This window comes from Dermacentor silvarum, chromosome 6, assembly GCF_013339745.2.
Source record: "Dermacentor silvarum isolate Dsil-2018 chromosome 6, BIME_Dsil_1.4, whole genome shotgun sequence".
NCBI classification, from domain to species: Eukaryota; Metazoa; Arthropoda; class Arachnida; order Ixodida; family Ixodidae; genus Dermacentor; species Dermacentor silvarum.
In genome coordinates this window covers 185,183,186-185,196,231 of record NC_051159.1, presented here as the reverse complement: position 1 = coordinate 185,196,231, position 13,046 = coordinate 185,183,186, and the positions used below count along the sequence as shown (strand labels likewise).

At 43.7% G+C, this 13,046-nt stretch overlaps 1 protein-coding gene across 1 annotated transcript in view; it reads left to right on the top strand.

Moving 5' to 3' along the window:
* Window positions 1–3,396: 3,396 nt before the first annotated feature.
* The window catches only part of LOC119456540 (peroxisomal biogenesis factor 19), a 56,343-nt gene continuing 46,693 nt past the window's right edge, over window positions 3,397–13,046 (top strand). The window contains exons 1-2 of the mRNA XM_037718373.2: window positions 3,397–3,570; window positions 11,512–11,573. Coding sequence (XP_037574301.1) covers window positions 3,465–3,570; window positions 11,512–11,573 — 168 coding nt within the window. The 5' untranslated portion in view covers window positions 3,397–3,464. The remainder of the gene's footprint in view (window positions 3,571–11,511; window positions 11,574–13,046) is intronic.

Genomic DNA, 13,046 nt, shown 5'->3' with positions numbered 1-13,046 from the left:
CTGAGCGTGGGAAAGCCAGCTTACAAAGACCAAGTTACCGTGACCTGGGTTCATTTCGTGGAGCAGTTTGTACGAGTGTTTCCCATGACCAGTGAAAAGATACCTTGCTCAATAATGCAATGAGTTGCCATGACTCTCGCATTGAATAAGGCATGATATACATTAAATATTTATACAGCATGATATAAGGCATTATGCACATATGTAGTACTTACATCGTTAATTAATTTTATTGGATTATTGGTGCCTAATGCATGTGTTCTTTCTGTTCCGACAGTGCTGATGCCACTCCCTGGGAGGCAAATTGAGAGCAGCCGTGTGTGCGCACCCAGCGACCAACGAAACCAACCGCAATCGTCACCGTCTCTGCACATTTCTGCAAGCATGCATGACCGCTTTGTGACTGCACCATAAAGAAATAAAAGTAACTAAATGACTGAACTCAGTGTGTACCTCTAACGCGATGTCGTATACACACATCCGACACGCACTTGGCTTTCACTGTCACATCAACGCCCACTATTTTTCAACACCACACCGTGTGGAAGCAGACGCTCCCCTTTCTTGAGGTTGCCGCCACGAAAAAAAAACTGTTGGCGTCGGCAACCAACTTGAAATCGCACTGCAGTCTTTGCATCGCTGTTCAGCAAGCAGGCGAACTGCCGCCGTCGAAAACGGAGCGCCGTGAGCACGAGCAGCGAAGGAAAGCGCGGGCGAAACAATGTAAACAAAGCGGAGACTGCACCGCGGAGCGACCGCGCTGCTTGAAATTTCCACATTGGGGGCGCTGTCAGGAGGCGCAGCAGCGCCTTCAGGCGATCGTTTTCTCGTCTATAGCGGAGTTACACGCGTTTGATGATCGAAACACGGCCCTCGGTCGTTTCGCTCTTTCCTTCGCTACTCTCCTCGTCGGCTGGTCTCTCCTCCTCGCCGAGTGCTCCTCCAAATGTTACGTGACATACGTGATCGCCAACGCGCTGTCCATTAGCACGTACGAGCGTGAGGAACTTCACCGGTTATTGTGTAAACAACGTGAAGGTCTCAAAATGTTACCTAGAAAATCAACCAGCATCAACTCAAGTATGCGTTTTGCAGCAAAATGACAAAGATCCGTTACATAATGTTGGTTTCATAAGGTCCGCTCTGCCGCATTTTATAGCTATGTTATGTGGTGAAGCATACGCAAGGTGTTGAGGTGAAGTTTACCAAAAGTGGACAGTGACCACTACGTTACTGTGGCAGTGGCGTACCAACTATTTCTCGAGTGGGAGGGCAAACCGCAGACGATGTAAGACGATCTCTCTCTCTCTCTCTCTACAAATATATATATATATATATATATATATATATATATATATATCGAATTACTATTACAATTCTCCATCACGCATGGTTAAACATAGGGGCCCAAAAAATTATTTGAATTAGCATTTATTTCTTGACACTGTAATGTGTATATGTGATGCAGGGACAAATGGCAATGAGTGTCCAGGAGCGCGCAGTGCACATAAATAAATGCACCATTTGTTGCAGACAATATAACTAATTAAAAGATAATTTTACTTGGTGTTTAGGTCTACAACACAAATGTATTGCTAGTTAATGTAATAGTACGGTTGGGGCTATAGAGAACGAAGTACAATCAATATAAATTACTCTCAACACTAAAAAAAAAAGAAAGACAGCAGATGTCTGCGTCCTTGGAGCATTACAACATGATTTCCAGTGAAGCTTTTTTTTTTTTTTCAAACAGTTGCACTAAATGTTTCATTTTCTTGTAATTATATCGCGTGCTTTAAAACGTTGCCCGTATATGACTGTTCCGTTTGATACCTTGTCCCCATGTAATGCTTTGGTGCACTTCTTGTTGGAAATTTTTAAAAAGCCAGTGATTCATCAACACACAACTGCATCAGCAAATTTCATGATTTCCTCTCTCCAACCCAATTTCCGCCAGATTTGATATCGGTTGAGTTCACAGTTCTCCTGGGGCAGCGGTAGAAATTCTGGTTTGTTCGCAAAATACATTCATAAAGCTCCGCATCGCTTGCTTGCGTAATTTACTGCAATATGATAATTACTCTTCTGTATTTTACTTACACTTAACTTGCAGTTCACCGATGACATCGCTGAAACCAACTAGGAACGCCTTTTGATGCATAAAAATAGTGGGAGAAAGCGATGGCTCAGAAATTATTTGGAACACTTACAACTACACCCGGAACGTAAAAATTTTGTAGCACATCGCACTTACCATGACCCCTCTTCCCTTTCTACGAAATATAAGTATGTTGTAACCAACAGCTATGTCTGCACAATGTGAATTAAGCATAGATGAAAGCTGCCATATCACACGCCCTAAAACTTGAATAATTTTTTTTTTACAAAGACTACGTTTAATCCAACCGCTTGAACTTCGCACAGAAAGTTTTCGTAGCGTACCACCAATTTTGGCTAAATTTGGTGTCTGTGGTGTTTATAGTTCTGTCAGGGCAGTGGGCTCAATTCTGGCGCCCTCGTTAGACAGGCTCATAACACTCTGGAGTGCTTGCATACGTAATTTCTTACGAATGCTCTAATTACCATCTCTTTTGAACTTCACCAACACACCAGACTTTACCTGGTCCTCAGAGTCACAAAACATAAAGAAGCTGCTTCCTTTAGTTCAGTGAGGACACCAGGCGAACCCAATATATCACGCATGAAAAAGTAAAGAAAAAAAAAGGGTTCAATAATTATTCTTAACGCTTCTAAAAAATTGGCGCAGCTTGCACAAAGTTGTGCAAGGCTGGAGGAAAAGCGGAGCAGGTGATCACCTAGCGGCTTCCAGTTTTGCTAGGCTCGGCTAAGTTTTGCTAGGTTCGCCTTAGTTTGGCGAGGCTTGACTAAGTTATTCTAGACTCGTCTAAGTTTTGCTAAGGTTAGGCTGGGAGGCGCGCTATTCCGGATTAGCACACAATCACCGCATTCGTTATCGGCTGGCGGCACGACGAGCTTCCAGCTGAGCGGCTACTTCTCCCCCACCCCCCGTTAGATACGCCTATGTACTGTGGCGATTTAGAATCTTGTTTTGGGGCCATGGCCGTGCGCTTTTAAAAGGCGCGAACAGAGAGGAATCACGGTCGGAAAGCATGGCACCTGCGGCCACCGGCAGCAAATACAGCGCTGAGCGCGGCGCCTACGGCGTTGCTCTGGTGCGCCTCGCTCGCGACCTGCTCGCGACGTTAGCACGCCACCCTAGCGCCGTATTCAAATCTCGCGCTTATTCTTTAGAAAAACGGTAACTGCATAAAACCTACCATAAATATAAGAAAATTTAAAAAAAGTAATTATTGATGTGAGAATCTTAACAAATATTAAATTTGTAAAGTGGATGCGTTCTTGTGGCGGTGCACTGACTGTACAATACGGTGAAGGTGAAGCGCGTGTATGTCGTCGACTGTGCAAGTTTCGGCAGTTTCGCTATGTCAGAACAAAGTTCAAACCACACGAAGGTGAGCGACGAGCCTGTCGTGGAAAAGGCCGCGTTGAACGAGCCTGTTGATGAAGACCTGGACAATCTGCTCGACAGTAAGCACATAATCCCTTACGTCTCACCGGTGCTGGGCATGCAATGATGTCCATCTTATTATTTGTCGTTTCCTCTAAAGAGGCCGGAAAGTACCGAAGCGTCGCCAGCACGACTTCGTGCCCGCCAGGTCCTGCTTATTGTGGCACATGTCCTGCGATCCTAACTGAAATCTATCTTATACCGAAAAAGGCGGTCGTGGAATTTCTTCATCGAATAATTCTTTTTTTATGGCAGCTGCGGATAGTTTGTTGACACTTTCAGTCAGCACAGTTGGTTTCCTTGTGAGACTTGAGTTATATGTGCACTACTTTTCTTCTTGACACGGAGGAAGAAGTTGATAAGTACGTTTAGAGCAAGGCTATCAACGCATCTTAGAATGAAAGATTTGCTCGTACTTTTTTCGTTTTTTTTTTTTTTTTTTCCTTCCAAGTATTGCCTCAAGGAACAAGGGGGTGCTGGCGAAAAAAGTGCTGCAGCAAGAAGGAAGTTCTGCGCGTAGAGGATTGACCTTGGCACTGGGCAGCCTTCTTTTTACCGCACGCTAGGGTCGGTTTGCTTTAGGTGGGCTCTGATCAAGTGAAGTTAGCGCTGTGCGGTCCTTGACCCCCAGCTCATAGAGCGCGGAAGAAACGTACCATGTGGCTGTTTTGGTAAGGGCTAAGCGTTCTGTGCCTCTCCCATTTTATGCAAAACCCTTTACGGTAATGTACAACACTGACTTGTAACTCACTTTATTTCAGAAAGAGCTTTCACTACAGCTGTGCTTGTGACAAGAAGGCAGCTTATGACAATGACAGGGACTGTTCAAAACAACAGATGGAAACACTTTTGCCAAGTTACTTCTCAGAACACGAATTCTTCTGTATCTGACAAACATGTTGAATTCTGACTGGTGCAGTTATACTCTTTTTCAAATTTGCAACGCTTCTGTCACCTAATGTGTAATCCTATCTTTGTGAGTAAAGGTGTCTCGTGGAAAAGGGCCAACTACAGAGGCAGCTAATACAGTGCTTAGCTGAAACCCCTTCATAGCTCTTGCATGTGCTCTAAGTCAGGGGCTTACACAGTGGCTAGTTTGCAATAAGCAACTAAAATCTTGTGTTTAACAAATTTGTATGCTCCCTTCACACTGCCAATAAATTGCCTTTCACTTCATGTCTTTTGCCCTGTTGACAGCTTGACAAAGTCGCACAGGTTTGTTGAGCATGACTCTGCCTTCCACTTTTTCCTATTGTCTCTTCTCTGCCTTGTTATTAGCATGCACACAATGATGTTGGAAGCATTATATTCTGTGCATTTTCTTTCACAAACCAAGTTATGAGTCGGTGCCCAACCTTTTGTGCATATAGCACAAATCCAAACTCTTTATGAAGGTGAATCAATATTGGGTTCGCTCTGTACCCAAAGGATCAGTGCCTGCCAGGTTAGTGCCACTTCTTCTTGCTCGTGCAGAACTGACATGGCACTTGTTGCACGAAAACTGCACTACCTTTCTGACGAGTGCAGGGAAGGCTGTGAACTCATCCTGCACTGAGCGAAATGAATGACGATGTGCAGATGCCGCCATATTGAACTGGTGAAACGAATGGTGAAGTGCAGCACAACCTCGTCAACTAGTTCAGAAAGTGCGGGCGAATCGACTAGACCTTTTGTTGCTTTGACCTTTTCAGCCCTTGAGCTATGTGTGCATGATTCAAATACATATTTGTAGGAGTACTGCACCTTGAATTCATCTCTTCTTGGTGTTAAAAGGGCCCTGAACCACTCTTGGGCTTCGTGAAAGAACAGTCCGCGGGTAGCATACGCTCCTGTGAACGTCTAAGCCAAGTTTTGCTGTCGTACGCAGTGCACGGAGCTCGCAAGGGGAGCGTGAAGTCACCTTTATCTTAGACACTCTTGTTTCAATGGAAGCCATGATCCTCACTCATTTCTGGGTGCTTTATTTCATAATAAAGCACATTCCCATACACGGCTGCTATTGGTCGCTGCAGTCAGCTACACCGCGGCCGCCACAGGGTGCCGTCACGAGTTTACTGGCTAAGCGCATTGCAGCTCGCTGAGGACAACCGCATTTGGCTTACGTTTAGCGCATCGTAGGCACTAGAATCGGAAGTTGTGGCGTCTACGTTAACATCCAAAATGAAATTTGAACTGCAAGCCATGGTGACATGTCGAAGGCCCAACTCCACCATAACCTTCGCAGTGCAAGGCATTGAAGAAGGAATGGGAGCACAGCGGAAGCAGTGTTTGATTGCCAATAACTACACTTCTGCTGAACTCATTGAAGTCATTTTTACGGCAAAGTATTTCGGAAATAGCTTATTTTCACTTCAAATGCTTTTCTCCACTTCGATAAAAAGTGGTTCAGGGCCATAAAGATGGAAAAAAAAAAGGGGGGGATTTTGGCAGCTTTCTTAAAAGTCACTGTCGCAGTATTTGTAGATTTGTTTGCTTGCCCTTGTTCCACATTGGAAGACTTCTTTTGCCTCAAGGCTCTTAGATATTCTCAAAATACCATTCATCTGTATTTAGGACTAGAAACACTTGGTTTAATGTTAAGAGGTTATGTTTACTATTTTCCACATGCACTTATTTTGGCTACCTCGATCCACTGGAAATTCTGGTCTGCTAAAGGTGTCTTCTGCATAAGCTTACAAGCATAATTTTTTGCGTGCCTTTGGGGGGTATGACATGAACAGTGCACGTGCAGCTTGCTTCTCACAATGCCTGCTCAGGAAATGCCTAGTTTTCTATTCCCCTTCATTTTGCAGCCATTTTATTGGCATGTCAACATCTCCAGGACTTGAGTCCGACTGACACTATCAGTTGCCTGCTTAAGGACTGAATGCTTTGCAGTGCTGCCAATTGAATGTAGCTAATTGTGTAGTGACATGGGAAATAATGAATGGAAGGCGTTGGAAATGGAGAGAAAGCATGAAAGTCTGAGGTTTGTTTTGTTACTGACAAATGTTGGGCCAATAAAAAGCAATCAGATTGTCATCAGAAGTGAACCAAAGACGATTAGCTGCTCTGCAACCTTGCAGAACAATTTGACTGTGAGTTCAGCAGGTGTGCCCTCTACTATGAGTATGAACTATGAACCTCAACCGCGAACCATATGGGCCATGCCGAGCTAATTTCTTTCAAGACTTCGAGCTTTGTCCGACCTTAACGCAGTGGGCCGCCTGTCAAATCATAGGCCTGGCAGATTCGCTGGCCTCCAATGAATGCCAGGGACATGTAGGACATATAAAATATTCGCACCAGTCTTTGTGGAGATAAAAAGCAATGAAAAATCAGCCTAGTCTAGTTCGACTGCGCTGATTTTTTCAATACTGCAGTATGTACTATCTAGCTCTAGGCTGATTTTTTCAGTACTGCAGTATGTACTATCTAGCACTATGAAAATGTTTCTCTGCCTATTGCTGGAGTGTTCAAGGTTTTATAAGTAAGAAGAATGGCATCTGGCCATTGCAGCTTTTTCAAAAGCTCAAGCAAATGTCACTTGGAAACTGAAGCATTGTCATCATCCTATGCCCAGCAATTTCCCAGTCCACCCTATCCTGTACCAGCCAACTCTTCAAAATCTCATCTCACCACTCTGTCGTCCCTTCCCTTGGCAGCCATTGTGCTACTGTGGCAGGCCACTGGCACAGCCGCTGGATAAAAAAAAAAGCTGCGGCTTGCTGCGTGCATCGAAAACGGTGTGATCCGCCGCGGCGCCACACGCTGGGGTCTGTTGTCTGGCATCGGCACAACAAATGCGTCAGGAGCACGCTTGGAACGCCGTCGCGTGTGCAAGCCGAAGCGTTCCATCCCCCTCAGCTAGCGCCGTTCGGTACAGCCAAGCGGCCGACAATGCAACTACGGCCGTCACGTTCGCTCCCATAGGAGCGCACCCGACGCGACAGGCCGCACCTTTTTTTTTTTTATCCAGCGGCCGTGCCACTGGTTAGCTGCTTTGCACATTGAGTAACCTGTTCAGCTCCATCTGTCTCCCATCTGCAACAATCTGTGACAATTGGTAAGCGGCCAGGATTATCACTGGATTCCGGCAGATGAGATATAGACAGGGAAATTTTGCACACCAAAAAACAAAAATCAATAATTAATAAGCTAAAACGGAGTAAATTAGTAGTTCCCCAAATACATTCTGCCATCTGCTAATTGTCAAAAGCCAACAAGGATATATTTTATATGCTCAAAACCATCCTCAGCTGTTCGGAAGGCAAGCACTCGGAAGGAAACCAGGACCTGGTGCTTGCACCAGGACTATGCTGCACGCTATTCCTTGCTTTTAAGTGTACCGCAATGGGGCCAACATTTAGAACTGTCAAAGCAATGCTATACAGGTATTTATCAAAGTGATAGCATTTCTCTATTGTAGTGCGAAGAGGACACCTTTTCAGCTAACCGTAAAGTGTTACAGTACCACAGTCAAGTTTCTAATAGTACTGCAGTTAAGCAAACTTTGTTTTTCTTTTTTCAATGTATATATATTTTTTCATAGCCTTCCGAAATAAAAATATTTGGGGTTTTCTCTTTTTCAGAGAGGGCTTGGTAGTTGAAGGGGTTAGTGTAGTGTTGCACTGAAGTACTCGAGGTCGCGAGCTCAATCCTGGCTGGGCAGCAACATTTCAGGGGGGGGGGGGGGGGAATGCAAAAACACTTGTGTGCTTACATTTAAGTGCATGTTAAAGAACCCCAGGTGGTCAAAATTAATCAGAAGTCCGCCACTTTGACGTTCCTCAAAATAAGATTGTGGTTCTGGCACATAAAACCCCAGAATTTAATGAAATTTATCTATTCCGTGAATGCGGTGGCTTGGAGCAGAGGTAGAACACTGGGCCTCTAATCCGAAGGTTGTAGGTTCGAATCCTCTTCCAGTCCAATACATTTTCAGGCTTCGAGTGGCGCCTGACTCTTGCAAAAAGAAAAAAGAATTGCCGGGAGCTAGTGGGGCTATACTAGTCCAGGTGCAACCAAATTAGGAAGGACCACTAAGCTTCAGCAAAGGCACTCCCTCACCAGAACAGGAATTGGCCTCCCTGGTGCAGTATTCGGCCACTGCCTCCCTCATGACCCCTGTCCATGGGGGCTGAGGGCCATGACCCATGGCCCTCAGTCCCCAACGGCTGCAGAGTACCTGACCAAGGCGGCGGTCAGACCTGCAACGCCGCAGAGGATGCTAAAAATCTCTGCAACCGAACAGGCCGGCACTGGAAACTGAACCCAGCAACCTTCAACACGTGAACCCTCTCGAGCGAGGCTAGCTTAGCAGGGCTATTTGAGGAATTATCAGGCATTGCCTGTGATATGATTGGCCTTAGTGAGGTTTGAAGAACTGGTGAGGCTTAAACAGTGTAGACTTAACGGCCACGTCCTCTGCTACAGAGGTCTTCCAGATAAGAGAGAATTTGGGGTATCATTTCTAGTCCATAAGGACATAGCGGGCAACATTGATGAATTCTACTGCATAACTGAGTGGGTAGCAGTCGTCGTAATTAAGCTGAATAGGAGGTATAGAATTAAGGTAATACAAGCCTACGCCCCAACCTCCAGTCACGATGGTGAAGAAATAGAACAGTTTTATAAAGATGTTGGATTAGCGATGAGAAAGGTGCGAACTCAGAATATCATAGTCATGGGCGACTTCAATGTAAAAGTGCAGAGAAAGCAGGCTGGTGAGCAAGTAATTGGCAACTGCGACATCGATTCTAGGAACACTAGAGGAGAGATGTTGGTAGAATTCGCGGAAAGGAATAGGCTCCGAATAATGAATACCTTCTTCAGGAAGCGCAACAACAGGAAGTGGACCTGGAAAAGCCCTAATGGAAAAACAAGGAATGAAATAGATTTCATACTGTGTGCCGATCCCAGCATAGTGCAGGATGTAGAAGTGTTATGTAGAGTAAAGTGGAGTGGCCATAGGTTAGTGAGGTCTAGGATTTCTGTCAATTTGAAGAGAGAAAGAGTAAAATTAGTCGAGAAGAAACAGGCCAACCTAGACGCATTAAAGGTAAAAGCAGACACATTCAGGTTGGTGCTCACAAACAAATATGCAGCTTTAGAACAGAAAGATGAAGTTAACATAGAGGTAATGAATGAAACCACACCTAGGCTGATCTCTGAAGCAGCAGTTGAAGTGGGAGGTAAGGCACCAAGGCAACCAGTAGGTAAACATTAAAAAAATAACAAAGGACCTAATAAAGAAACGACAAAGCATGTAAGTGTCAAACTCAAGACATCAGATAGGATTCGCTGAACTGTCAAAAGTGATCAACAAGCAGAACGTAAAGGACGTTCGAAATTATAACGTGGGAAAGGTCAAGGAAGTCGTAAAATATGGACAAAGCATGAAATCAGTGAGATAGGATAGGGAAAGATCTATGTACTGAAAGATGAGCAGGGTAATATCATCAGTAATTTCGATGACATAGTAAAAGCAGCAGAAGAATTCTATACTGACCTGTGCAGTTCCCAGAGCAGCCAAGCTACCTTCATTCGAAGTGGTGATGAACAGGATACAAAGGCTCCTTCTATAGCTAGCGATGAAGTTAGAAGGGCCTTGCAAGACATGACCCGGGGAAAGCGGCTGGAGAAGATGGAATAACCGTCGATTCAATAAAAGACATAGGAGATATAATGCTTGAAAAGCTTGCGGCCCTTTATACGCAATGCCTCAAGATTTCAAGTGTATCAGAGAACTGGAAGAATGCCAACATTATACTAATCCATGAGAAGGGAGACATTAGAGAATTGAAAAGGCATTTGATTCAGAGAAACACCAACAGTCATAGAGGCATTGCATAATGAAAAAGTACAGGGGGCATATGTGAATATTTTGGGAAGTATCTACAAAGATTCCACATCTACACTGGTTCTCCACAAGAAAAGTAGAAAATTACCTATCAAGAAAGGGGAGGGGTCAGGCAAGGAGACACAATCTCTACTATGCTATTCACTGCCTGCTTAGAAGAAATATTCAAGCTCATAGACTGGGAAGGCGTAGGAGTGAGGATCAACGGCGATTATCTCAGCAACCTTCAGTTTGCAGATTACATTGTCTTATTCAGCAACATTGGGGGCGAATTACAACATACGATTGAGGACCTTAACGGAGAAAGTGTAAGGGTGAGGTTGAAGATAAATATGCAGAAGACAACGATAATGTTCAATAGCCAGGCAAGAAAACAAGAATTCAGGATCGCTAGTCAGCCTCTAGAGTCTGTAAAGGAGTACGTTTATCTAGGTCAATTACTCACAGGGGACCCTGATCATGAGACCGAAATTTGCAGGGGAATAAAATTGAGTTGGAGTGCATACGGCAGACATTGCCAAATCCTGACTGGGAGTGTACCACTGTCATTGAAAAGAAAAGTGTACAATCATTGCATTCTACTGGTGCTAACATATGGGGCAGAAACTTGGAGGCTAACGAAGAAGCTGATATTCTGATTGACATTAAGAGAAAAAAATGGAGCTGGGCAGGCCATGTAATGCGTAGGATGGATAAGTGGTGGACCATTAGAGTTACAGAATGCATACCAAGAGAAGGGAAGCGCAGTCAAGGACGACAGAAAACTAGGTGGGGTGATGAAGTTACGAAATTTGCAGGCGCAAGTTGGAATCAGCTAGCGCAAGACAGGTGTAATTGGAGATTGCAGGGAGAGGCCTTTGTCCTGCAGTGGACATAAATATAGGCTGATGATGACGATGATTATAAATTCCATAAATTTATACTGTAGACTGCAGTAATCAGAAATCGACAAGCTCAGATGAAACCACTATTGGCCTTTGTGTTTGTGCCATGATGGTGGTGCATCATGAGTATTTCTTAATGTACTACTGATGTACTCCTACATCGTGTGGCTTCCATCACATGTATGACACCCACCTGGCATGGCCTTTTTGACCTCATATTACCTTTCTCTTTCTAGGTGCACTGCAGGACTTTGAGAAGCCAACACCCACACATGACAATGATGCGGCCAAAAGCCAGGTGAGCAAGTTGACTAGATACAGGAGAGAGCTTTATTTATCATCTATGATAATAGTCACTCTCAGTTTACATCCTTTGGCACTTATCATGTTGGGTCTGCAATAGAATAAGATGGAATTGAACAGTCGTTTTGTTGTTTGTGTGAAGAGTCCATCATTGTAGACATTTAGGCTTGTTGGTGTAACATGTTTGCCGATTTTCTTCTTGCAGCGCAAAAAACACACGGACGTAGAAGAACGAAGACACACACAGGCGCTTGTGTGCCTGTGTGTGTCTTCGTTCTTCTACGTCCGTGTGTTTTTTGCACTGCAAGAAGAAAATCTGTGTGAAGAGATACAGCGTCATCAAAAATTTGCACATCTTGTGCATACTCTTGCAGTATTTATGATAATAGTTGGCACTTGCACTGATTAAAAATACCTGTTTTAATGTTTAATCTTATTCCTTATTGGAGTTTTTCGTTAGGGACTTGGGCAAATCGTTTCTGCGGAATCCCGCAAGATGGAGGAATTATCATGAAAGGGGGAAATTGTCATCCACTTGTGTTTAACATGAAGCTACAAAGGAAACCCAATGGGTTTCTCACAAAGAAGGCTTCGCAGTTGAGGAAAAATTTGTCCTGGTCCTGGAGGGACTTGCAGGGAACTTAATAAGGATGTTGCTACTTACTGTATGGTTCATTTCGTGCCAGTTGTCCCAGCCTGGGCACTCTGCCATTTGCGATATATTTAAAGAAATGTTAGATGCCTCAATAAAACACTAAACATCATTTTATGAAATATTTTTTGCAGAAAAAAATTTGTTACGAGCTCAATCACCACCGTAACTTTTTTACAAGGCATGAAAGTGTGCGTTGTAAAAGGCGATGCCAAAAACTGCATTCCTTCATTAAGAAGGATTAGTGTAATTTTTATCAGGAGATTAAAGAGAGGCCTTGCGTCTGAAATTGCATTAGTTGATTATTAGCCATTCCTCAATTTTTTATATCTTGTTAAAAATGGGCAAAATGGTCCATATTTGAGAATTTTTGTTTTAAAAAATGCTTTAACCCTTGCTGCCAGAGATGTACCAGTATGGTTTGGCGTTTCTGTCCCGCCATGTTTCTTTTGACATTCTTTTTGTCAGATAAGAATGTGAGGACCACATCAGGAGAGCATTTTCCATTATCCATGTAAATTTTTTTATTTCTGTAAAAGCAGTAATGAACCATTGTTTGTTTTATAATATTGAGACAAAAACTTGACACTGGGGTGGGTCAACTCCAAAATACTCGACACTGAAAGGGTTAATACAAGAACTTAGATTTTATGCCAGCTAAGTTCCCAGGAACTGTACTTCGCACAAGAAACATTTTCAGATATATTGCGCAGTAGTGTACATAAGTGACAAAAAATGCAAAAACCAATTTCTAGCATACAATTAAATTCAAAATGAACACTGAGGTGCCAAAATACCAAAATTATGTCAAATAGC